This window comes from Hypanus sabinus, chromosome 5 (assembly GCF_030144855.1).
Source record: "Hypanus sabinus isolate sHypSab1 chromosome 5, sHypSab1.hap1, whole genome shotgun sequence".
NCBI classification, from domain to species: Eukaryota; Metazoa; Chordata; class Chondrichthyes; order Myliobatiformes; family Dasyatidae; genus Hypanus; species Hypanus sabinus.
Window position 1 is genome coordinate 108,954,025 of NC_082710.1, and position 25,623 is coordinate 108,979,647.

Genomic DNA, 25,623 nt, shown 5'->3' on the forward strand with positions numbered 1-25,623 from the left:
TGGATCTCATTGAAACCTATTGGATATTGAAAGGCCTAGATAGAGTGGATATGGAGATGTTTCTGAAAGTAGGGTGTCTAGGACTAGTAGGCACAGCCTCAGAATAGAGGGACATCCATTTAGAATGGAGATGAGGAATTTCTTTAGCCAAATGGTGGTGAATCTTTGGAATTCATGGCCACAGATCGTCACAAGGGGATGTGGAGACTGGACCCAAATGCAGGACGCAGGCACGGAAATACTAGGGGCAGGACAGGAACAACTAAAGGATAGAACAAGATGGGGAGACCATGGCATGCAACAGTGATCCTGGGGTTCAGAGGGTTCGTGGCAAAGGCAGGACCCTGGAGTTCATGGCAAAGGATGGGTCTATGGGACAAGGAATGCTGGGAGGATAGCCCCTGGGCAGGGCCCAGCCTCCCAGGCAGGAACACAGGGGCCTGGGCAGGATGCAGGGCACCACCCATCAGAAGTGAGGGGTAGGAAAGGGTCAGAGTCCTCAAGGCAGGCTGCATAGCTCCTGGGCAGGGCCACCTCCCAGGCAGGAACACAGGGGCCTGGGCAAGACACAGAGCGCCTGGGCAAGTTGCAGGGAACAACCCATCAGAAGACAGGGGTAGGAAAGGGTCAGAGTCCCCCCACCAAACAACAACAGTCCAGCCTGCTTACCCAATGGAGGCAAGGGATCAGAATGGAGCTCAGGCCAGGGTGACTACAAGAACATACATGCAGAACTAGATGATTAACAGTGGGTACTCCAAGCCAGGGTCAAGACAGGATAGCCAGGCAAACAACACAAACTGAGCAAGTACAAGAGAAACAGGACACCCCCACCAACAAGACCCAGTCCCAGTGCCCCTATATATACACCTGACAGCCAATAGGTCTCAGGTGCACCTCCTTAAGCCAAGATGATCCTATTTGGGCTTAAGGGTGAAAGGAGGGACGGCTACAAGACCCGGAGTCTGGAGTCTGCGGACCAGATCAAGACCCGGAATGCGGGTCCCGGACCGGACCATACCTCAGATCGCTGTGGAGACCAAGTCATTGAGTGTACTTATGATAGGGGTTGATAGTTTTTGAAAGGTTATGAGGAGAAGGCAGCAGAATGGAGTTGAGGAGGAAATAGATCAGCCAGGTTGAAACAGCAGAGTAGACTCGATGGACTGAATAGCCTAATTCTGCTCCTAGGTTTTACGGTCTATAATTCACAGCAATCTTACACAAAAAAATTCAATATTCTTGACTGGGGGAAGAGTAATGTTATCAGGTAAGTTTCTAGGATCCCATAAATTAATTTTAAAATTCTACCCTCTCATGGCAGATACCAAGAGCAGAAGACATTTTTGTAGTTCACAAAAGATGACCATTTAAATGCTTAATAACCAAGAGGAATTTTGGAGGATCATTTAATCAATTATTTTCAGTATTTCCAATGCTGTTGCCCAAGACTAATCCAGGTGTATTGTGGTCCCACAATCTCAGGCGCTTGCAAAAGGAAGTTCTCCCGAAAGAGAAATGCAGATGCTGACCTTTGCATAAACCAGACTTTCGGTTTAGAATGGACACTCTCAACTTCAAGCTCAGGTGCAGAATCTAACCACGTGCTTATTCGTTGTTCCTCCTTACCATCATTTTAGTTTTCCATTTTCATTGCAACAGTTCAGCTGTTGCAATCTCTACATATTCTAATTATGAAATGAATCATAATTCTTGTCACCCCACTATAGGAAGGGTGTTGAGGCTTTGGAGAGGGAGCAGAAGAGGTGTATGAGATGATGAGAGGCATAGACAGATGAGACAGGGAGTATCTGTTTCCCAGATTTGAAATGTCTAAAACCAAAGGGCGAGAGGGGGTAGGTTCAAGGGGGGATGTGAGGGGTAATTTTTTTACTGAGAGAGTGGTGGATGCCAAGAACGCACTGCCTGCTGAGGGGTAAAGGTAAATATATTAGAGGTTTTTAAGAAACGTTTGGATAGGCACATGGATGTAAGGAAGATGGAGGGATTAGTGTTTGGGTGTTTTGGATTTGGTCTTTAGCTGGTTCAGCACCACATTGTGGGCTGAATGGCCTGTTCCTGTGTGGTGCTGCTCTATATTCTATTAGGGTGTTAAGGGTTGTGTGGTTAGTGCAGGAAAGAGACAATGAACTAAGAGATTAGCATGATCTTCCTGAGTAACTTTAAAGCATCAATGACCTGGCACACTTACATTTCCTAAATTCTGATGTGCGTCTCCCAGATTCTGTTCCTTGATAATTGTTCTGCATCTTCAACATTGTCCGTTTCTTTCTCCTCTATAGAAAGTGCCTTAATAGGGTTGAGAAAGATGTCAAATTCTCCCTTGGTAGGAGATCGTGCAGGAGAATGTTCTTAAGCAATATTCTTGTGAAAAGGAATCATGGGAAAAGGCCCTTTGGCCTATATTTTCATGCTGACTAATATGTCTATCTGCACTCATCCCATTTTCCTGCATTTGGTCCATGTTATTTTAGAACTTTTTTTTTTCCATGTTTTCTGTTTAATTTTAATGTTTTAAAATTTTACATTTCACATTCAAAATTTAACATTTTAATGTTTAAAAGATACAGTACTTGGACAATCACATCTTCAAATTTGCTGATGGCACAATAGAGGTGGTTTACAGCAGGGGTTCCCAACCTTTTTTATGCCATGGACTCCTACCACTAACCAAGGGGTCCGTGGATCCCAAGTTCCCAAGTTGGGAACCATTGGACTACAGAGAGGAGGTGGAAGAGCTCGAGATCCAGTGGCAGGCAAATAACCTCTTTCTTAATGGCAACAAGACAAAGGTGATAGTTATTGACTTCAGGAGAACTTGCACTGCTCACACCGCCTTTACATCAGCATAGTAGTGGAAACTGCAAGCAGTTTCAAACTCCTGAGAATGCACATCACACACAACCGCCACGGTCTCGGAACACATCCTACACAGCCAAGACAACTCACCAACACCTCTGCTTTCTGAGGAGGCTGAAGAGAGATGGGCTTTGTGCATCCATACTCACATCATTGTACAGATGCACAATAGAGAACATCCTAACAAGCTGTATCACCACTTGTTTGGAAACCGCACTGCTCTGGGCAGGCAGGCTCTACAATGGGGAGTCGAAATTGCCCAATGAGTCACTGCATCAGCCTTTGTGCCATGAAGGATATATACACTGAAAGGTGCCAGAAAAGGGCCAGAAGGGCCAGTAACATCATGAAGGATTCCAAACACTGTGCACATGGACTATTTTTCTCACTCCCATCAGGGAGAAGGCTATGTAGCGTTCATGCCAGGATCACCAAGCTCAGAACAGTTACCTTCCCCAAGCAGTAAGACAGTTCAACACCCCCACCCACTAACTCAACGACTACTTTATAATTTCCCGTCAGTCGCCTTATGTACAACCTAGCGTCACTTTATGGACATAAAATCAATCTATGTGTTTAAGCGATTTTATGTGTTTATATTTATTGTGTGTTTTTATGATTATTATTAAATTCTTTATATTTGGTGCTTTTTTGTTCTACATTGGACCTAGAGAAAAAATTATTTTATTCTCCTTACACTTGTGTGCAGGAAATGACATCAAACAAACTTTAATCTTGAAATGATTGAGATGTTGCATATTGGTGCCTTTTTACACATTGGTTGTCTGGCTCTGTGTGTTTGCCATCTCTGTTTGTGCTTCTTTGTATCTACTGTGAATGTCCACAAGAAACTGAAGCTTAGGATAGTATCTGGTGACATTATGTACTTTGATGTAAACTTACTCTGAGTTTTGAACTTGCACTGGGAGATTGTTCCATAGACCCACTATGTGTGAAAAGGATTCACCTCATGTCCCTTATAAATATTTTCTCTTTCACCTTATAACTATGTACTCTAGCTTTTGACACTTCCACTGTAGGAAGACCACTCAGCTTATATAAGCCCCTCAAGATTTTATATCCCTCTGTAAGGTCACCACTCAGTCTCCTATGCAACAAGAAAAAGAAGTCCCAGTTTACTGAACCTTTCCTTACAACTCAAGCTCTCCACTCAAACTTGTACTCACCATCAGCACAACCAAGAAACTGAAACCATGGACTTCAGGAAGGGGAAGTCAGGAGAACACAAACCCATTATCATTGAAGGGTCTACAGTAGAAAGAGTGAGCAGCTTCAAGTTCCTGGGCTGCAACATCTCTGACGATCCATATTGCTCCATATAGGCTCAACATATTGCTGCATTCACAAAGTGTTTCTACTTCATTAGAAGTTTGAGGAGATTTGATATGCCACGAAAGATCCTAGCAAATTTCTATAGATGTACGATGGATAAATTCCAACTGGTTGTGTCACACTTGGTGCGGAGACTCCATTGTGCAGGATCGAAAGAGTCCGCAGAGGGTTGTAGACTGAGCCAGCTCCATCTTGGACACAATTCTCCCCACCTCTGAGGAAATCATTAAAGGTCTTTGCCTCAGGAAGGTGGCATCCAACATTGAGGATCCTTACCATCTGGGACATACCTCTTCTCATTATTGCCATTGAGGAGGAGGTACAGGATCCTCAAGACCGACACCCAACAATATAGAAACAGCTTCTTCATCTTGTCTTCAGATTTCTAAATGGTTTATGAACACTACCTCATTATTTATCTTTTAAATTACTTTTTTATATTTGTAAATTATAGCAATTTTAATGTTCTGCCTTCTACTACTACCACATAACAACAAATTTCATGATTTATGTCAAGTGATAATAAACTGATTCTAATACTGTTGTAGTTCTTCAGCTAATGTTATTTTTCTTATAGCTGGGCAACCAGAACTGTATACGTTACTCTAATACTCTCCACAATGACCTGTACAATTGCAACATGATGTCCTATCTGCTGTACTCAATGACCTGACCAATGAAAACAACCAAGTCAAATACTACTTGAACACCCTATCTGTGTTACCATCTTCATAGGGACTATGTACCTGTATTTCTAGGTCTCTCTGCTCTCAACACTCTCCAAGGCCCTATCAATTACTGTGCAAGCCCTGTCCTGGTTTAATTCACCAAAATATGACACCTCATACTTCTCCAAGTTAAATTCCATCTATATTCCTTGGGCCACTTTCCTAGTTCAAGTCAAGTCAAGTCACTTTTTATTGTCATTTCGACAATAACTGCTAGTACAGTACACAGTAAAAATGAGACAACAGTTTTCAGGACCATGGTGCTGCATGAAACAATACAAAAACTGCACTGAAACTACGTAAAACAACACAAAAACTACACTAGACTACACACCTACACAGGACTGCATAAAGTGCACAAAATAGTGCAGCCAACACAATAAAGACAATAGACACAGTACAGGGTAGTAGGTAGGTATCAGTCCAGGCTCTGGGTATGGAGGAGTCTGATGGCTTGGGGGAAGAAACTGTTACATAGTCTGGTCGTGAGAGCCCGAGTGCTTTGGTGCCTTTTTCCAGATGTCAGGAGGGAGAAGAGTTTGTATGAGGGGTGCAAGTGGTCCTTCATAATGCTGCTTGCTTTGCGGATGCAGTATGTGGTGTAAATGTCTATAATGACGAGAAAGGAGACCCTGATGATCTTCTCAACTGACCTCACTATCCGCTGCAGGGTCTTGCAATCCAAGATGGTGCGATCTCCAAACCAGGCAGTGATGCAGCTGCTCAGGATGCTCTCAATACAACCTCTGTAGAATGTGGTGAGGATGGGGGTAGGAGATCAACTTTCCTCAGCCTTCACAGGAAGTAGAGACACTGCTGGGCTTTCTTTGCTATGGAGCCAGTGTTGAGGAACCAGGTGAGATTCTCCACCAGGTGAACACCAAGAAATTTGGTGCGCTTAACAACCTCAATCGCGGAGCCATTGATGTTCAGCGGGAGTGGTCGCTCCATTCCCTCCTGAAGTCAACAACCATCTCTTTTGTTTTGTTCACATTCAGAGACAAGTTGTTGGCTCTGCACCAGTCTGTTAGCCGCTGCACCTCCTCTCTGTAGGCTGACTCATCATTCTTGCTGATCAGACCCACCACGGTCGTGTCATCGGCGAACTTGATGATGTGGTTCGAGCTGTGTGTTGCAACACAGTCGTGGGTCAGCAGAGTGAACAGCAGTGGACTGAACACACAGCCCTGGGAGGCCCCCGTGCTCATTGTGATGATGTTGGAGATGCTGCTTCCGATCCGGACTGACTGAGGTCTCCCAGTCAGGAAGTCTAGGATCCAGTTGCAGAGGGAGGTGTTCAGGCCCAGTAGGCTCAGCTTTCCAATCAGTTTCTGAGGGATGATTGTGTTGAATGCTGAACTGAAGTCTGAACAGCATTTGAGTGTATGTGTCTTTTTTGTCCAGATGGGTTAGGGCCAATTTTGTTATTCTAGATTCTGTTGTAAACTTATATAACCTTATTTCCTGCCCAGTCTGAATAACAATCCTTCCACCAAGCCAATTTTTTATCTAATTTAACCCACCCTGGATCTCATGTAATCTAACCTCCAAGACTAATCAACAATGAAGATTCTTGTCAAAGGCCTCACAGAAGTTCTTCGACTCTAATTTTGTCATTTACTTTGCTGCTTCTTCAAAAAGCTTAAATTCATGAGGCACAATTTCTTATGAACAAAGCCATGTTGAGTATCCCTCATCAGATTTTGCAAATGCTGACTGGTTCTGTACCTCAGATAAACTTTCCCAGCACTGATGTAAGGCTATCCTCTTCAATAATGGGAAGACATTAACTATCTTCCTTTCCTTCAGTACCTCACCCAAGAAGTAGCAGAAGTCTGAATCCTAGGCTTTTTTTATTATTCTGGATTGTCAGACTGGAAATTGGCGTTCAGGTGTCTGGCATTGCATTCTGGTAGTGATCTGGTTTAGGAGCAAGGTACAGCTAGTGAGCCAAGAGATGAGGACTGAAGGAAGGTAAAGCAAATACCAGGAACTGTAGAAATTCAGAGGCAGGTGACTTTCCTGGAGCTCTTTGCTGCATTCAAAGTAGTCGAGTAATGATGACTGAGAGCTTTGCCAGTGTTAAAGAGAAGCCATTGAAGTTCTGACCAAGAAAAGAAAATCAAGTGGAATGGAAAAGTCTGTGTGGAGAGTGCTGTGAAATTATCTTTAACAAGGAGAAAATATTTGATTGGAAACAAGGAGTCATACAGGTTGGTGAATAATAGTGTCCTTAGGGTCTGCTTAGTCCTAATGGCCAACACAGACATTCAAAGAAATGCAATGTTGGTTACTGCTGAATCCTTATGAAACATTGGTTAGTTTTCAGCTAAAGAGTAGCCACAAAGGCCACGTCATCATCTTGCGGAGAATATCGAGATAAATTATTCCAATGGTGCCAGAGCTGAAAGTCTGCTTGGGGCTGTAATGAAAATGGAGGTGTTCAAGATAATGAATGGCTTTGACAGAATAAATAAGGAGAAACATTTTTTTGTGTGGCACCTGGGTCAATAATCAAAAGAAGCGGGTTAATTGGTGAAATAACTAGATGAGCCAGGAGAAAAGAGATTTTAATGCCACCACCTGCTAAATTCTGGAATGCACTGCCTTTAAGACAGAGGGACAACTTTGTAATGAGTTTCAATACAGAGTTTAATAAATAGAGTCACAAATCTTAATGACACACCATCACCAATGCCAGCTCCCCGCAGAGCAATCCAATGTCCCATTCTCCTACCCTTTCACTGTCTTCCTTATCATAATTTTTCCTAAAGTGTGTGTTCAATTTCCTTCACCTCTCCTAGTTCCTCCGTCCACCATCCTTTAAACAGTGAGTTCCATTCTAGCCATTAAAAAAATGATTTTCCTCACATCCCCTTTAATCTTCCAAGTCTGTCACTTGGAACCTGTGTCTCTTGTCCTTGAGTCACCCACCAGTTGGAGGGGTTCCTTTGGATTTACCTTATTTCACCTAATCATTGTCAGGTCTACAAGACAAAAAGAAAATTAGCAAACCAAACTAGCAAATGGAGTACTCTCATTTGTTAGAAATCATTGAGAGGTACCATATAAGGATTCAAAGAGGGGGAAGGGGACACAGTGGTTGACAAAGGAAGTCAGAGATTGTATAGCATTAAAGAAAAAGAAATATGACAGGGCTAAGATGAATGGGAATACAGATGATTGGGAAAGTTTTAAGGAACAGCAGATCTTAACTAAAAAAGCAATACGGAGAGAAAAAATCAGGTATGAGCTCAGTCTAGCCAGGAATATAAAAGGGGATAGCAAAAGTTTTTTTAGCTATGTAAGAGAAAGAAGATAGTTAAGAACAATGTTGGCCCCTTGAAGAATGAATTGGGAGAAATTGTTATGGGAAACAGGGAAATGGCAACAGAATTTAATGCGTACTTTAGATCTGTCTTCACCAGGGAGGTCACGAGCAATCTCCCAGATGTATGGATGGGCCAGGGTCATAAGATATCAGAGGAATTGAGACAGATTGACATTAAGAAAGAAACTGTGATGAGTAGACTGGTAGGACTGAAGGTTAATAAATCCCCGGGTCCAGATGGTCTGCATCCGAGGGTTCTAAAAGAGGTGGCTCAGGAAATTGCGGATGCATTGGTAATCATTTTCCAATGTTCCTTAGATTCAGGATCAGTTCCTGATGATTGGAGAGTGGCTAATGTTATCCCACTTTTCAAGAAGGGAGGGAAGGAGAAAACGGAGAACTATCGCCCTGTTAGCCTAACGTCAGTCGTGGGGAAGATGCTTGAGTCCATTATTAAGGACGAAATAGTGGCACATCTAGATGGCAGAAATAGGATTAGGCCAAGCCAGCATGGATTTACCAAGGGCAAATCATGCTTGACTAATCTGTTGGAGTTTTTTGAGGGTGTAACAAGGATGTTAGACGAGGGTAAGCCAGTGGATGTTCAGAAGGCATTCGATAAGGTGCCACATAGGAGATTGGTGAGTAAAATCAGAGCTCATGGCATTGGGGGCAGGGTTTCAACATGGATAGAAAACTGGTTGGCAGATAGAAAGCAAAGGGTAGCAGTGAATGGGTGTTTCTCGGACTGGCTGGAGGTGACTAGTGGGGTACCACAGGGCTCTGTATTGGGACCACAGCTCTTTACGATTTATGTCAATGATTTAGATGAGGGCATTGAAAACTATATCAGCAAGTTTGCTGACGATACTAAACTGGGTGGCAGTGTGACATGCGAAGAGGACGTTAGGAGAATACAGGGAGACTTGGATAGGCTGGGTGAGTGGGCAGATACTTGGCAGATGTCATTCAATGTGAATAAATGTGAAGTTATCCACTTTGGAAGCAGGAACAAGAGGGCAGAGTATTGTCTGAACGGTGTAGAGTTAGGTAAGGGAGAAATGCAAAGAGACCTAGGAATCCTAGTTCACCAGTCAATGAAGGTGAATGAGCAAGTGCAACAGGCAGTGAAGAGAGCAAATGGAATGTTGGCCTTTGTTACAAGGGGAATTGAATACAAGAGCAAGGATGTCCTTTTGCATTTGTTCAGGGCCCTGGTGAGACCACACCTGGAATATTGTGTACAGTTTTGGTCTCCAGGTTTAAGGAAGGACATTCTGGCAATTGAGGAAGTGCAGCGTAGATTCACTAGGTTGATTCCTGGGATGGCAGGGCTGTCTTACGCAGAGAGATTGGAGAGATTGGGCTTGTACACGCTGGAATTGAGGAGATTGAGAGGGGATCTGATTGAAACGTTTAAGATAATTAAAGGATTTGATAGGATTGAGGCAGGAAATATGTTCCAGATGTTGGGAGAGTCCAGTACCAGAGGGCATGGATTGAGAATAAGAGGTCAGTTATTTAAAACAGAGTTGAGGAAGAGCTTCTTCTCCCAGAGAGTTGTGGAGGTGTGGAATGCACTGCCTCGGAAGATGGTGGAGGCCAATTCTCTGGATGCTTTCAAGAAGGAGCTAGATAGATATCTGATGGATAGGGGAATCAAGGGATATGGGGACAAGGCAGGGACTGGGTATTGATAGTGAATGATCAGCCATGATCTCAGAATGGCAGTGCAGACTCGAGGGGCCGAATGGTCTACTTCTGCACCTATTGTCTATTGTCTATATAGAAATAAGCCTTCATTTCACTGAGTCCTTGCTAATCATTTCTGCTAATTCTGCTTTGCCGTTGTTTTGGTGCGTCTGGAGCATTTTTACCAGTTCCGAGGCATTTAACTATATTTTACAAAGCTTAACGCTCAACCCAGCACAGGTGGAAAAAGTGCAAGGAGCTGGCTGGATTTGAACTCGGGACCACTTACTCTGAACTCTGGTGCTGATGCTACTGCGCCACCAGACAGCTAATTCAGGTTTAATCCCACCTTTTTTAATTCTCCTCCTTTTCTTTCTTTCTTTTTTTTATTGAGATACAGCACAGAATAGATCCTACTGGCCCTTCGAGCTACAATCCCCCAATTTAACACTAGCCTTTACAATATTCAATTTACAATGGTTAGTTAACCTACCAACCGGTATGTCTTTAATTGTTGGAGGACATCAGAGCATCTGGAGAAAACCCATGTGATTGTGGTGAGAATGTACAAACTCCTTACAGGCAGTGCCACCCTCATCAACACCCCCACGAATGTGCCAATCACTCACGTACTAGGAACAATTTGCAGTGGCCGATTAACTACTCAACCAGCATTTCTGTTAGATGTGGGAGGAAACTCAAGCCACCACAGGCAAAATAGTACCCAAGATCAGAATTGAACCCAGATCTCTGGCACTATGAGGCAATGGCTCTACTAGCTCTGCTGCTGTGCCACCACAATTGTTGATTAGTTCTGGGATACCAGTACACATTTGAAAGCATTCATTTTTTGGGAGATGATCAACTGAACTCTTCATCTCCATAAATATCTGACTAAAGCACAATCAACCTTTCTTCAGCCATTCATCAGCTGGTACCTGTCGACTCTTGAGCCCTAAGTATTTTGCTCAAGTATTAACCACTTACTGACACCTTACATTCCTTCTGAGTAGCCTCCAGCCTGATGGCATGAACATTGATTTCTCCAACTTCCGATCATTTGGGTCCCTTCGCTCTCCTCCTTCACCATTCCCCATTTTTGTTTCCCTCCCACACCTTCTCTGCCTATCTGCCCACCATATCCCTCCGGTGTTTCTGCCCCCTTTCCTTTCTTTCATTGTCTTCTGTTCTCTCCTATCAGATTCCCCCTTATGCATGTCTTTATCTTTTACCAATCAACTTCCTTGCTCTTTACTTCACTCACTCCTCCTCTTCCAGTTTCACCTATTATCTGCTAGCTTGTACTTTTTCCTCCCCTCCCCTTCTAACTCTGAGTTCTTCCCTCTTCCTTTCCAGTCCTGATGAAGGGTCTCGGTATGAAATGTCGACAGTTTCCATCGATGCTGTCTGATCTGTTGAGCTCCTCCAACATATTGTGTGGGTTAACCATCTGCTTGAGCAGCAAATAATAATTTCTGCATACTTTGCAAAGTGGTTTAAAAAGTAAAATGACTACATTCAACATTGCTTTTATTAAAGAAAAGTTTGTTATTGTACAAAAAGCGTATATACATTTTGATCATTGGATCTATTCCATGTTTTGAAATTGGTTACAGGGAATGTGCTGGCTACATGTTGATTAAAAATAGTCAGTTTGGCGCTCTTATTCAAAACACTGTTTTAACATGTCGTATATTTACAAACTGGAATAGGGGTCCAATGCTTGAAATTTCTTTACATGAGATGCTTTATGCACTAAGAACGCACAACAAAGAACACATTTCAGTTCATATATATTGAAAAGACATTTGCATATCGTTCACAATAATCCTCACATATAAAGAAACTATTTTCATTAAACCACTGCATGTTAACTAGTATTGTACCAATAGCGCTGCCATATTACAAGCAAATTGTTTCCAAAATTTCTTAAACAGAAAGGATGCCTTCACTATTTGAAAATAACATGACATAGTAAGGCACTTTTTGACATGATAACATGGGCATTCCTAGATCTTTGGTGCCATATCATTTACAACGGACAATGTTCATACACTTGAGTCTGTATTGTCATGAGATTTTACTATGGCAAGTTACCCAGATGCAGGATATTAAGAGCTAATCTCTGAGAAGGAAGTGGTATACAATATGGCTTTGATGGCACTTGTCAATGTACCTATTGTTCTTTACCTCAGCCAACCTAGAATAGTTTTCAGTGACACTGAATCAAATGATGCACAATGAAATGTTCACACCAGTGAAATGTAAGAAAGCACACATCTACTATTTATATGGAAGAAATGGGCAATTTTTGGTCTGTGCCCTTGTCTGTTTGGTCTATTGTACATTATCAGTGCTTTACAACAAGTTTGAAACAAGCCAAGAGTCCCAGTTCGAATAATACACCTCCGGACGTAACGTATCAGTTCACTGGCTATTTCTTCAAAACACAACAGAAAATCCCTATTCACAAATATACAAGCCTTTGTAAAATGTCCAGATTCCCTTGCAGAAAGTACATTGCAGAATAATAAAGGTTTCTTTTTATACATTAAAATACAAAGTCTATAAAAAAAATTGCTTTCCTTGGGAATGTTACTGTTTCAAAAGAATCTGTTTTAGGCATCTTGCTTTGAAGTTGGCGGGAATTAGAAATTGTACAATGTTCATTCCTATTTTTGCCCATTTAAGACATCATATTAAGAAATTTATTTTCTTCGGCCAAGGTAGTCAACATAGAGCTCATGTCTCCTATTGCCATATTAGTCAATCCGGCTGGAATGGGCTGCAGAGTCAGAGAATTCCGGGGAGTAGTGAGGCGGGAAGAATTCTGGGAGAGATTCTGCAGAAGGCTGGGGCTTAGTGTCCCTGACATCAAGCTAGAATGGTCACCATCATCCATGATAGCATCAAAATCTATCTGTGCTTGATCTAGGCTATGGGAATTGACAGTACTTGATACCTGGTTGGTGCCTGGTGAAGACATCGTTGTAGCTTTAACACTTGACATGTGCTGTTGCTGCTGAACAGCACAGTCCATTTGTCCATTATAGTTACCATTTTGTTCATACATGTGGATTTGACCAGAATAAAACATCATGTTGCTGTTGGGGCCATCGGTATGACACTGCTGGGACTGCATTGACAATTGATTACTAGGCTGGCTTTGGCTTACTTCAGAGTGTCCATGGCTGGGGCCCATCCCATTCATCTGAAGTGGTCGTTGCAAGTAACTCTGTTGCTGCATGTTTACTGAATTCATCAGACCATGCTGCCGCACTGATGGATTTGAGCTCTGCGGTGGATGAGCCTGCATCATTCCACGACTTATATTGTGCCCAACAGAATTCATGACATTTTGTCCCTGTTGGCTGAAGTTCTGCTGATTTGGGCTGATGTGGGAATTGGTTTGGCTTAGGACACCATGAACACCAAAGTTGGCACAGTCTGGATTTCTACCAGACTGGACATGAGACCCATAGCTCTGCTGGCTTGCAAGATGCATGACTTGGCCTGATTCCCCTCTCCCACGGCACCCATTCATCGCCATTGACGCCTCGCTTGTGGCTGTCATCTGCTGATGAATTGGCGCATGGACCTGTTCAGCTGGAGCATAGCTTTTGAGGGCTGGATCCTTGTTTTGAGTCATTGCTATCTGCTTAAAGTCTTGAGTACCCGCTGGCACAGCTGAACCCATAATATTGTTCACAGGCATATTACTGCAAGATGTTTGGCTTAGGGTCCTGCTAGTAATGTTGGGACTCAGCACTTGGCTGGACTGGTTGTAGGTTTGCTGTGGGCTGAGAGGCAGATTAGCATTCTCACACAGACTCATCTGCTGTGGTTGTTGCAGATAGTTCCCTTTCTGTCCAATGTTTCTCTGCATTAACCCTTGTGGTGCCAGAGTCATTTCATTCTGATTCATTGTAACAGCCGCTTGGGCAGGGTTGAGATTCTGGTATTGGTCGAACATCTGCTTTTGCTGAACGAGCGCCAAGTTTGAACGGGAGAACTGCTGCTTTGACTGATCGGGAATGACATCCACGGTACCTGAGCTAACCTCGTTCCACTGAACCGGCATGGTGTTCTTGTTCAGGTCAGATGAACCCTGGTATGGTTGACTCCCTGGACTCATCTCGCACTGTGCCATCATAGAGCCTGATTGGTTCATATTGCTACCTACCATCGCGACCCCTCGCTGGCTGTACACGTTCTGATTCTGCATGCTCATGCTTTCTTGGAAGCCTTGCATCTGGCCAGCGTAACTCAACGAACTGCTCTCTTGGGCCAGCCGATTTTCCTGAGAGTTGATGTACTGCACCACGTCGTCAGGCAGCATGATGTCGTCCTCAACAGCCTGAGTGCTAATGTCGGCTCCCACTGTCTCCATAGCAACGTTCTCACTGATGCTTGGAGGCCGAGGTGAGTAGGCACACCTGTGGAGGCTCCCATCCGAGCGAGTGCTGATCAGAAGGCCGAAGTGCCTTTTGTCCATGGCTGGTGGCAAGGGCAGTGGGTTCATACTGTTCATGCTGCTGAAACGCTGGACTCTGGGAAGAGCCAGCGGATCCACAGCGGTCCTCCTTATGGGATCGCTGGCCCGGCGGGTGCTGTTGCCAGCCACTTCATGGGGCCTGAGCGCTGCTGTACCGTATCCCCGCGGGACACCATCGCTACATCGCCTCTGAGCAGCGGGAGGCGGGAAGGGGGAAATCATTGAACTGAGGCCCTCACCCAGGAGGGTGGCCCTCGCCTTCATTCGTTCCATGTTTGGCAGTGGAGTCGGCGGCGGCCCGCCCGTTGCAGCCGCGTACTTGGCCTTCAGCCGGTACTGCTCCGCCGGTGTGAGGTTGAGCGAGCCGCAGTAACTGACCTCGCTGGACCTCCGCGATAAATCAGCCGAGATGGGGTCATAAGAGTCGGCAGAGCTGATGTTATTTGGACGGCCACCAATGTGAGAAGCCTCACTGGAACGGCGACTGGATAAGTAAGGGGAAATGCCAGAGGATCTGCGACTGACAGTGTAAGCTGAACTGATCGTACTTGTGGCGCTGTCCCGGCGATCATTCCATTGATTCAGCACAGTGATCTCACTGTTGGACAGCTCCATTATTCTGGGATTCGGCAATATAGCAGCAGAACCACCAGTACCTGAATTCTCCAGTGAAGTTCCTGAAAATAGATAATATACACATTAAGTTTCTGTTCAATGAATTTGAAACTCAATTAGTTCATGGGAGAAAGGAATACAAGGATACAAGATTTGACAAATCTTGTACCGACACATTGCTCCATGGCCTCTTCTTGTGCAAAGATGAGAGCACCCTCAGGGTGGAGGAGCAACATCTTACATTCCATCTTTGTTCCCACCAATCAAGTGACATGAATATTGACTTCTTCTTCTGGCAAAAACATTTTTCCCTCCCCCACCCTCTTCTTCTACTATTCCACACTCTAGTCCTTTACCTCTTCTTACTTGCCTATCCCAGGTCCCTTCCTCCTTCCCTTTCTCCTATGGTCCATTCTCCTTTCCAATCAGATTCCTTCTACTCCAGTTATTTATCTTTCCAACCCATCTGGTTTCACCTATCATATTCTAGCTATCCTCCTTTCCCTCCCCACCCCCATCTTTCCATTCTAGCATCTTCCCCCTTCTTTCTCAGTCCTGAAGAAGTGTCTTGGCCTGAAACGTCAACTGTTTACTCTTGCTGTTTGACCTGTTGAATTCCTCCGGCATTTTGTATGTGTTGTTTTGGATTTCCAGCACCTGCAGAATTTCTCAAGTTCAAGACTTGATAATGTAGGTAGATTTGGTAGAAGACGATTTGTCACAGATCAGATGGGGTGAAAGGCCTGTTCAACAATATTTTATAAACAGAAGAGATTCTGGAAATGTTGGAAATCCAGAGTGACACACAAAAAATGCTGGAGGAACTCAACATGTCAGGCAGTATCTATGGAATGGCATATACAGTTGGCATTTCTAGCTGAGAACGTTCATCAGGACTCAGTAATGTTTTATATTCTTATTTATAACCAGAATATTACTGCTTTTAAAAGTGGTGCTGAAGGTTCTACTGTATGAAGAAGATCAAGAACTCAACTTACCATTCAAGGGGATGAGAGGAAGCTTTGTGTTTTTGACTGGTGGCATTGGGTTTGCCCATGAAGAAATATCTCTAACCTGCTTCAATTTTTCTTTCTTTAGTTGCTCAAGTCTTTGGGATGCTGTCATGTTCTTTCTCAACTGAAGGCCGATTGCTGAAGTTCCAGATGAAACAGTGGAGTCCACAATTGGGGAATCATCTAATGCGGTCAAATCTCCCAGGCTACCTCCACTGTTGATGTTCATTTCTACTCCACTGTCATTGTTGTTGGTGCTGCCAAGTGGCGATGGTTCACTGCTGCATGAAGATTGGCCACCAGGACTGGACTGATACATCTGAGGTGGAAATAAAGTGATCCAATCAATAAGGTAACACCGTAAAGATCGTACAACTGCTTATAGTATTAATACAAAGTTTATCTATTGTATATGAAAAAGAGCAGCCATTTTAACTATTGTGATTATTGTGTTTCTGAGGTTATTGACTTCCTGCTGGGTGAGGGGGAGGAATCCCCTGGCAGAGGCAACTTCCTAATATTCATTGTTCGTTCATAGCATCTCGATCTCATGGAAGCCTATCGATATTGAAGGGCCTAGATAGAGTGGAAGTGAACAGGATGTTTCCTAATATGTATGAGTCTAGGTTCAGAGGACATAGCTTCAGAAAAGACGAGGCGGATTTGCTTTTGCCAGAGAGTAGTGAATCTATGGAATTCATTGCCACAGAGGGCTATGGACATCAAGTCATCGAGTATATTTAAAGTGGAGGTAGACGGGCTCTTAATTAGTGAGGGTGTCAAAGGTTACAGGGCGAAGGCAGGAGAATGGGGTTGAGCGGGATAATAATTCAGCCATGATGGGAAGGCAGGCTTGATGGTCTTAATTCTATTCCTATGTCTTATGGTCTAAGAGTCCACAAAATCAGCCTTCTCACTGGCACATGTCATGAAATTTGTTGGTTTTGTGGTAGCAAGACATAAAAATACCATAAAAATTTAAAAAATTCAGAAGAGGAATAGTGAGATGGTGTTCATGGGTTCACAGGCCCATTCTGGTTCGCCAATAACCCAGAATAAAAGGGAAACTTGTGGCAACTGTTAGGAGGTGACTTGAACCCAGAACCTTCCCAGCCTCTCTGGCTCAGAGCCAGAATGTTCAAAATTCATTGTTAGACATACAAAACTTGCAAATGGGAAGCCAATTCATGTTGTACTCTGCTTCTGTTGACAATCAAACTCTACACTTCAGCCATCAGGATATGAGAATTAATAACCAAAAACAGCATGTAAATGGCCACTCAAGATGCAAATTGACCGAACAGTGCACCAGGTGGAAGGATACTAGTATGGCTCCACAGTGGCGTAGCGATTAGCACGGAGCCATTCCAGCTTGGGGCACTGGAATTCCACTCTGACATCTTCTGTAAGGAGGCTGCATGTCCTGTGGAGTATGTGGGTTTTCTCCGGGTGCACAGTCCAAAGACGTACCACTCAGTAGGTTAAATTGTCCCAAAAATAGGCTAATCAGGGATTGCTGAGCAGCATGATTCGAAGGGCCTGTTCTGCACGGTATTCCTAAATAAATAAATAAATAGCATTGAGGTAAAGGACAGTTTTCAACTTTCTACTACCAGTTGATTTTGATTCACAGGAATTAGGAGTTTGTGTGTGGAATGGGATGAGGTAGGTGTGGGCAAATGTCCTTGATCTTATTAGGTTTCTAAACATGTAAGAGTGATGCTAATTTTAAGAGGAATCGAAGAACCAGTCCCAGCTGAGTGAAAGTTGAGGTGGGTAATCTAATAACACATAAATAACAACAATGAGTGCTAACCCAGAAGTTAGACAGCACACCAGTAGATTCACATTAGTGCACCCTTTCCACCAAACTTTTCCATGCCAAGTGACATGCCAGAGTACAAAGCTGTGAATTCTCTGTCTGGATCAGCTGCCTTGCTGATTATTTATGCAGTGACGCTTGGGTTCTGTACTCCACTGTGCTGTGACTGTTCAAAGTCATCTCACAGAGAGACAACTCACAGCTGAAGAAGGAAATTTTCTTTTATAATACCCGTGGAGCCTCCAACCTGATGAGATGAACAATGAATTATCCATTTTCAGGTTTGTTCTGTTTTTCTTCATCATTGTCTCTCAACAGGGTTAAGAGACAGGGTGGTGGTTATAACGCAGCTGATATTTACACATGTCATAGATGTCAGTGTTCAGCTGAGCTACCTGCTCTCTCACTATCCACTATCTGTTAAATCATGGGCTTTCTGGTGGACCTCTGCCTTCAGTAGAGATGTTTCTTTACTCTCAAATAGAGGTGGAATTTCTACTCCAGAAATTTCTCAGGTTTGTAACTGATTAGCTCCTCCATTTCCTTGACTTTTACATCAAACCCCAGTCCTGATCAGTCTGGGAAGAGAAGCCAAATGTCTCTTCACAGATATAAACTCAGGATACTCCATAAAGCTGTGGGAACTCTGTGGTCACAGTAAGCTGGAGATGACAGGTTGTTTATGAGGTGCTTTCTGAGAAGAGCCAGTATAAACAGAATGGAAGTGGTTTGACTCATTGTGGAAGTTCAGCATTCTCCAAAAACGGGAAAAGTTGGTTTGGTCACTAAAAAAAAAATCAATAACTTAGAATTTATTAATATTCTTCTTCAATAGAAGTTTGATTATCAACTATTAGACATAAATGTAAGGACATGCTAAATAGGAAGGCAAATGTTTAGCAACATATTAAGGAAGCCTTATGCTACTCATGAATATTACCACTGGTGTGTCAAAGTGTTGGATCTTTCACTGGCGGTTATACTCTGGTATGTCAGGTTTAAGTACATTTCCACAGCTGACCATAACTCTTTAACCCGAGCTTTAATCTCAGGAGTTTGCGGGAACAAGGCTAACAATGGATTGAGTTCTCCCGAAGGTGGCCTCAGCAATGAAAACCGAAGTTGGCACTCCAAGAGGAAGGTTCAAAGAGACATGGGATTACTCAGTAGTGCAAACATGGAAATAGCAATGAACAAGTGGTTTATGTTTCAGCTGTGACATTTTTCCATTCATAACGTGAGGTTGTTGATCTTGAGGAAAAACATTTCAGAAGCATCCCATCAATCCAATCAAACATTGCTGATATTAATACAGCTAAAGAGTAACCTCCCACTCCTAATCATCTGCATCCAATCTCCCTGTCCCCTCCAAAGTTTTCCTATGCTTGTCTGCACATCACACACTGTGCTAACACTCAATCATTCAGTTAGGGTGTGAGTTTTGCATTCCAGCCATTCTTATTCCAGGTCAATCCTTTCAAATTTTGACTCCTTTTTCAACCCCTCATATTCAAATATTTTCATAAGATGTATGAGATATTGTGATTTATTTTAAAGCTCTATTGCCTTTTGACTATTGTTTTACAGTTTTAAAAATGAGTTGAGTCCAAATTATCAAGATCCACCAGGGGTGAAAATTTAATCATCAATGAGACAAGCCAAGTCTTAAGGATCTCCTGAAGTGGGAATAACTTACTCCATTAATGTCATAAGGAATTCTTACAATTTATCTAATTTCTACAATCCTGCTTTTTTGTTTGATCTACTTTCCTGGCATTCCCTTCATTCTGTAGATCCTGACACTTGCCTGAGCATTTGGATCATTTTACAGTTACCACTGAATCTGTGAGTTTTAGGGATGTAGGGCGAGACCCTATAATCGAGAAGAAGCCTAAGCAGCGAGAGGGAGAATATGCCAATTGTACAGGTGGTCAGAATTGATTCCTGGTAGCTGGAGCCTATGAGGCAGCAGCTCCATTAGCTACACCATTGTGCTGCCCAGGCTGGACTGACTCAGGCAGGTTTGACCACTTACGGACAGCAAGGTCAAGGACAACATTAGTAGAAAGCAAACAATGCATTATTAATCAAAAGGGAATAGGAAGTTCATAAAACAAGCCAATCATAAAAATAAAATTTCAACCTACAATCTCAAAATTCCAGCACAAGGGCAATGGATCACATGGCCTCCATCTCCCCCAACAACAACCCATGCAGTTTACTCTTATGATGACTAGAAGTTACATTGGTAAAAATTTTGTCAGCTTATATCAGGCAATGTACTATAGAGTGGAGCCACTTACAACAAGGTGACTGATTATCATGGTACAAGTTATGTACAGTTGTGGAAGTTGTGGTAAGGCAAGGGTTAAAGACAATGTCCAGGCAAGAACAGCCTGGGGCAGTTATAGTCAACTGAGACCACTGGAACCACCTCTGCTTACTGCAAACGAATAGGCTGGGGTGACTGTGGCATTGTGTACTCAAACCAGACAGGTCAGGTCTCAGAGTGAGAATTTTCTAGAAAGGTCTTCCTAAAAATAGTGTCCCTTTACACAATAAGGGGTACTGGAGACATACAGGATAGGAATAATGGAAGGATGTGAAATACATTCAATAACTAAGGGACAAATGCCTTTCTAACTTCAAGACATCGTCGGTTGTCAGCTTGAAGTTTTGATTGACTTTTAACGGCTCTTTTGCAAATGGCGATTGATCTTGCAAATTAAGGAATTCAATCATAAGCAATTTACCAAACGGTCAACATCAGTAACTGATAAGCCAGTTCAGTACAGAAATAGCAGCTTTCTGTTGAGACTTAAGAAGAGTGTGGGTGATGCTGTTCTCCTTCTGCACGAGTAAAATAAGAACGAATGCCTGACTTGTAAGGGTGCGTGTGCTCGGGGCCCAGTTATTTTATTTTATTATTAGTGACGACACAGTCATGAAGCAAGACAGATGAGAGACATGTGAGTCACTTTTACTTTGCTCACCTTAGTACCGACTGTCCTTAGGAAGCACAGTAAGGAAGGAAAGAAGATGAGATGCAGCGAACAAGTGTAGGCAGTGGAAGAAGAGGAGGAGACACTGTTAGTAGATTAGTACAGATTCACAGTAGGTTAGTCTAGCATTCTTGTTCATGTAAGAGATACAACCATCAAGAGACACATCATTCATTATGAATACAAACTCCTCTTTCATTCACCCCATCACTGAACTGTTCCCACAGCCTATGGATTCACATTCAAGGACTCTCAATGTTCTTGCTTATTTATTTATTTATTTATTTATTTATCTATTCATTTATTTATTTATTTATTTATTTATTTATTATTTTCTTTTTGTATTTCCACAATTTGTTGTCTTTTGCACATTGATTGTTTGTCCGTCCTGTTGAGTGTGGTCTTTCATTGATTCTATTATTTTCCTTGTATTTACTGTGAATATTCACAAGAAAATGAACCTCCACATTGTAAATAGGGACATATATGTACTTTGTTAATAAATTTACTTTGAACTTTTGAAGCTTTTCAGGAACATAAGACCAACAGAAGCTTTTGGTTTGCTCACCAGCCATGTATTTACGGCATTTTCTGACCTTATTTAAGAAATCTTGCCTTCTTTCTCTAAAGAATTGAGGGTTGTATTTTCCTGCTTGTGAAATAGAGGAAGCAAGAGGACTAATTACCCATGTCCAAATGAGCCTCTGCCACTATGGGTCTTCTTCTGGAGGAGATGCAAAATATCTCTATGTCCCATAGCAACTTGCGAACAACTGTGATAAAGCCTAAGAAAACCTTCATCCCCTTCTCACCTCCGTTTACTTTCCATCTGATCCTGGGGCTTTCATTTTGATGTCCTCAGTCTTGGAATTGTACCCAGTACCTCTGCAGTTAGAGGGTCACCAAAGGACTGGCATGAAATGCCATGGAGAAACCTCATTTCTTTTTGATAGGATCAGAAACTGTTCTTTTTGGAGTCTTTCTAGCTCTGAGCTTGGATATCCTTCAAACTTGAAGGCAGAGCACATGGCTAATGGTCGAGGACCAGAGGCACGGACTCAGAACAGAAGGATGTTCTTTCAGAACAGAGATGATGAGGAATTTCTTTAGACAGATGGTGGTGAATCTGTGGAATTGTGAAGGTCAAGTCATCGGATATATTTAAAGCAGACGTAGACAGCTTCTTGATTAGTAAGGGTGTCGAAGGTTAAGGAGAGAAGCCAGGAGAATGGAGTTGAGAGGGATAATAAATCAGCCACGATGGAATAGTGAAGCAGACTTGATGGTGGAATGTCCTAATTCTTCTCTTATATCGTATGTTTTATTCATAGGAGTGTGGAGGAACATAGAAATTTTGAGGTCCAGATGCATAGATCTCTCAAATTTGCCATGCAGGTTGATAAGGTGGTTAAGAAGGCGTATGGTGTGTTGGTTTTCATTAGTAGGAGGACTGAGGTCAAGAGCATCAGGTTAATGTTACAGCTGTATAAAACTCTGCTTAGATTGTACTTAGAGTATCTTGTTCAGTTCTAGTCACTTCATTATAGGAAGGATGTGGAATCTTTAGAGAGGATGCAGAGGTGATTTACCAAGAAGTTGCCTGGATTCAAACATTTCTTATGAGGAAAGGTGGAGTGAGATCGGGTGCTTCTCTTAGCAACAGAAGAATGAGAGGGGACTTGGTAGAGGTGTATAAAATTATGAGGAGCATAAGCAGCCAGCAGCTTTTCTCCCCCTTGGTGACAGTGGCAAGCACCAGAGGATGTTCATTCAAGGAGACTGTAGAAAAGTTCAGGTGGAATGTCAGAGGCAGGTTTTCCTCACACAGGCAGGTGAGTACCTGAAACACATTGCCAGGGATGGGAGTAGAGGCTGCTACAATATGGATATTTAAAAGTCCCTTGGATAGGCACATGAATGCAAGGAAAATGGAAGGTTATGGTTCTAATAGGAGGGAAAGATTACTTTGATTGTGAAATAGATTTATATAAGTCAGCACAACATTGGGGGTTGAAGGGCCTGTGCTGTGCTGTTCTCACTTTCGGGCACAGGACCATGTCAGCTTTCAGCATGTGTTAGGGGAACTCTTCACCATGGTGCAGTACGAAACCTTTCACCCGACCAGAGTCAGATCTAAGCAGGAAGAGGGCACAACTGGAAAACCCGACAGCTCATAGCAGGGATTCTTCAGCTGGCAGTTCCAGAGAGAAGTGATGGTTATTAATGCACCCTGGGTCAGCAGGCTTCTGACCTGCTGCCCATGCTTTACAATGCGGAAGTTTGGAGTGCACTGGAGGTCAAAGTTAGCGCATCTGATCAGCTTGACTTTGGTTATCTTGAGCTGTGGTGCAGGATAGACTTTCTATCCAGACCCTTGGCTTTACAATCAGAAACCTTTCCAGTCCCTTCTGGTATGGGTTGTAATGTCAAAATTATAATATGAAAGAGTAAGATTGCAAACCTCAGTTAAATAGAAGCAGTAAATCCCATCATCCTAATATTGTTAACAAAGAGTAATGAACCTTTTTGCAATATATATTACTCTGCTGTTGTATCCTGACTGATCTTTTTTTTTTAATTATCATCAATTAACATTCACAGGCTCAACAAGTCTCATTCTGTGAGTAATAATTTTATGATAATAATCTTTACATTCACAAATCTAAATACATGGAGCGCTCCAACTAGATGTCATGTTACCTTTGCAATTTGTCACTAGTTAATGTTTCAATGCTCTTACCACGGAGTTTTCAGTTTTGATGGTTTTCACTTGCAGGCTGTCCTCCGGGCCTCCACTGGTGCTGTTCGCTTCGCCCTTCCCTTCAGACACTCTGTTACTGTGGCCAATGGCTGCATCGTGGTCATTCGGCTCTTTGGGCGGTGGAGGCCTCGGGTGCACGTCATTGCGATGCTTTTTCGTCACGTGGGCCTCCGGCCCGTGCACGGTTTTCACGTGTTTCCTCAGCGAGCTTGGGTCTGTGTACCTCTTGGTGCATCCGGGAATTTTACAAACGTAAGGTTTCTGTGAAAGGGAATATGTAGCATCAGTAAAGGACAAATATAGAGGTCACAGATCTAAGATATTCAGCACTATTTGATTCAGAAGAAATGCTTTTATTTCATCAGTGATCAGAAGGTAGAGCTTGCTGCCACGTGGAATTATTGAGGCAAGGGTGAATGATGTATTTGTGAAGAAGCCAAAGGAGGAAGAGAGGAACTGAAGTACATTGAGATTGAATGAGCTGGGAGACATTAAGTTACTCGACTAACACTTGGAGTCCTTTCTTTTTCAATATTTTTATTGATTTCTTACAAAAAAGAATACAGAGTATAGGAGGATGTATATCATGTATCAATTACAATATATGTGAATCACACATAGTCTCATTACCCCATATTCATGTAAATTAAATTGACTTGTAATATTGAAAAGTAATAATTCTATTTTACAAAAAATAAAATCTAAATGCACGGCCAAGAAAAGCTGTTTGGTAAAGAAAGAAACAGGAAAAAAAACCCTTAACATATAGTAAAACATATTATTAGCCAACATCTGTACTTGATAACAAATTAAAGATTTTGGAAGCAGTTCAAAAAAGGTCCCTGAGTCCAACCATTGATTCAGAAATACAAGTTTGAATTCCAATGCAAAGGCTAAGGAATTTAGTACAAGTAATTAAATAAGATTGGAATTGGGAATAAACAGCAAATTTCAGTAATAGTAACTATGAACCACTGCAAATTTTCATAAAATCCATCTGGTACATTAATGACCTTTGGAAACCTGCCATCCTTATCTGGCCTATATGTGTCAACAGACCCACCAATGAGATTCATCTTAGCTGTGACATGTGACTACAGGTCCACCAATGAGATTCATTTTAACTGTCTCCTCAGTTCGTAAGTCAATGAAAGATAGAGAATAAATGCTGGCATTGCTGGAGATTTGCATATGCTGTGAATGGATTAAAATAAAAAGTGCTAGCATAGACGGTCTATTTCTATGCTGCATAACTTCCCACTGGTAAACATAATGCTTCAGGAAAACAAGTATTTATCTAGCTCAACAACCCATCGAGTTAATATGATCGCTTTTTGCCCATGTCATATTGCGCTTTGAATTATATTTTTTTGTTAATTATCCTTGCCTGACAGCTTATTTTACACATCTATTATTCTTCTGAGAAATGACACAAAACTCAAGTCCTGAGCATGGTTAGGGATAAGGAAAATTTTGTTTGTTGAAGATTAAAGGAAAACAGCTGTGTAGGTAACTTTTGAAAGCAACAGGGAGCTTGAGAGAGGTTCATAGATCCACCTACCTAATATGGGAGTCAGAGAGAGAAGCTGCTGATCTTACGCAAGTGAGAGAGTGGGGTTATAAATGAGGCCTAAGCATGCATTAGCAGGGCAATGCTGTTCCCTGGGGCCAGAATAAATTCTTTTTCTTTAGTTGGTAGCTGAGGCTCAGTTGGGTGGTACTCTTATCTCTGCGCCAGAAGGTTGTGGGGGTTAAAAGAGTCTTGAAGGTAAAAATTAGATTGGTGGCCTAGTGCGTTATTGAGAGAGTGTGTTGTTCTGAGGGGTTTACTCATCTTATTCTGGCAAGTATCTTTGATGAAATAGACTCCCAGCTCTATGGAAGGTTTTTGTTTGCTAAGTACAGTATCAACTGGCTGCTGTGTTCCTACA

The 25,623-nt window shown here is 42.5% G+C and overlaps 1 protein-coding gene across 2 annotated transcripts in view; it reads right to left on the reverse strand.

Moving 5' to 3' along the window:
* Positions 1-11,503: 11,503 nt before the first annotated feature.
* The window catches only part of gli2a (GLI family zinc finger 2a), a 514,880-nt gene continuing 500,760 nt past the window's right edge, over positions 11,504-25,623 (reverse strand). For both annotated transcript variants that reach the window (XM_059970323.1, XM_059970322.1), the window contains 3 exons: positions 23,672-23,953; positions 16,093-16,426; positions 11,504-15,156 (listed from right to left, as the gene is read on the reverse strand). In XM_059970323.1, the coding sequence (XP_059826306.1) occupies positions 12,671-15,156; positions 16,093-16,426; positions 23,672-23,953 (3,102 nt within the window). In that variant the 3' untranslated portion in view covers positions 11,504-12,670. The remainder of the gene's footprint in view (positions 15,157-16,092; positions 16,427-23,671; positions 23,954-25,623) is intronic.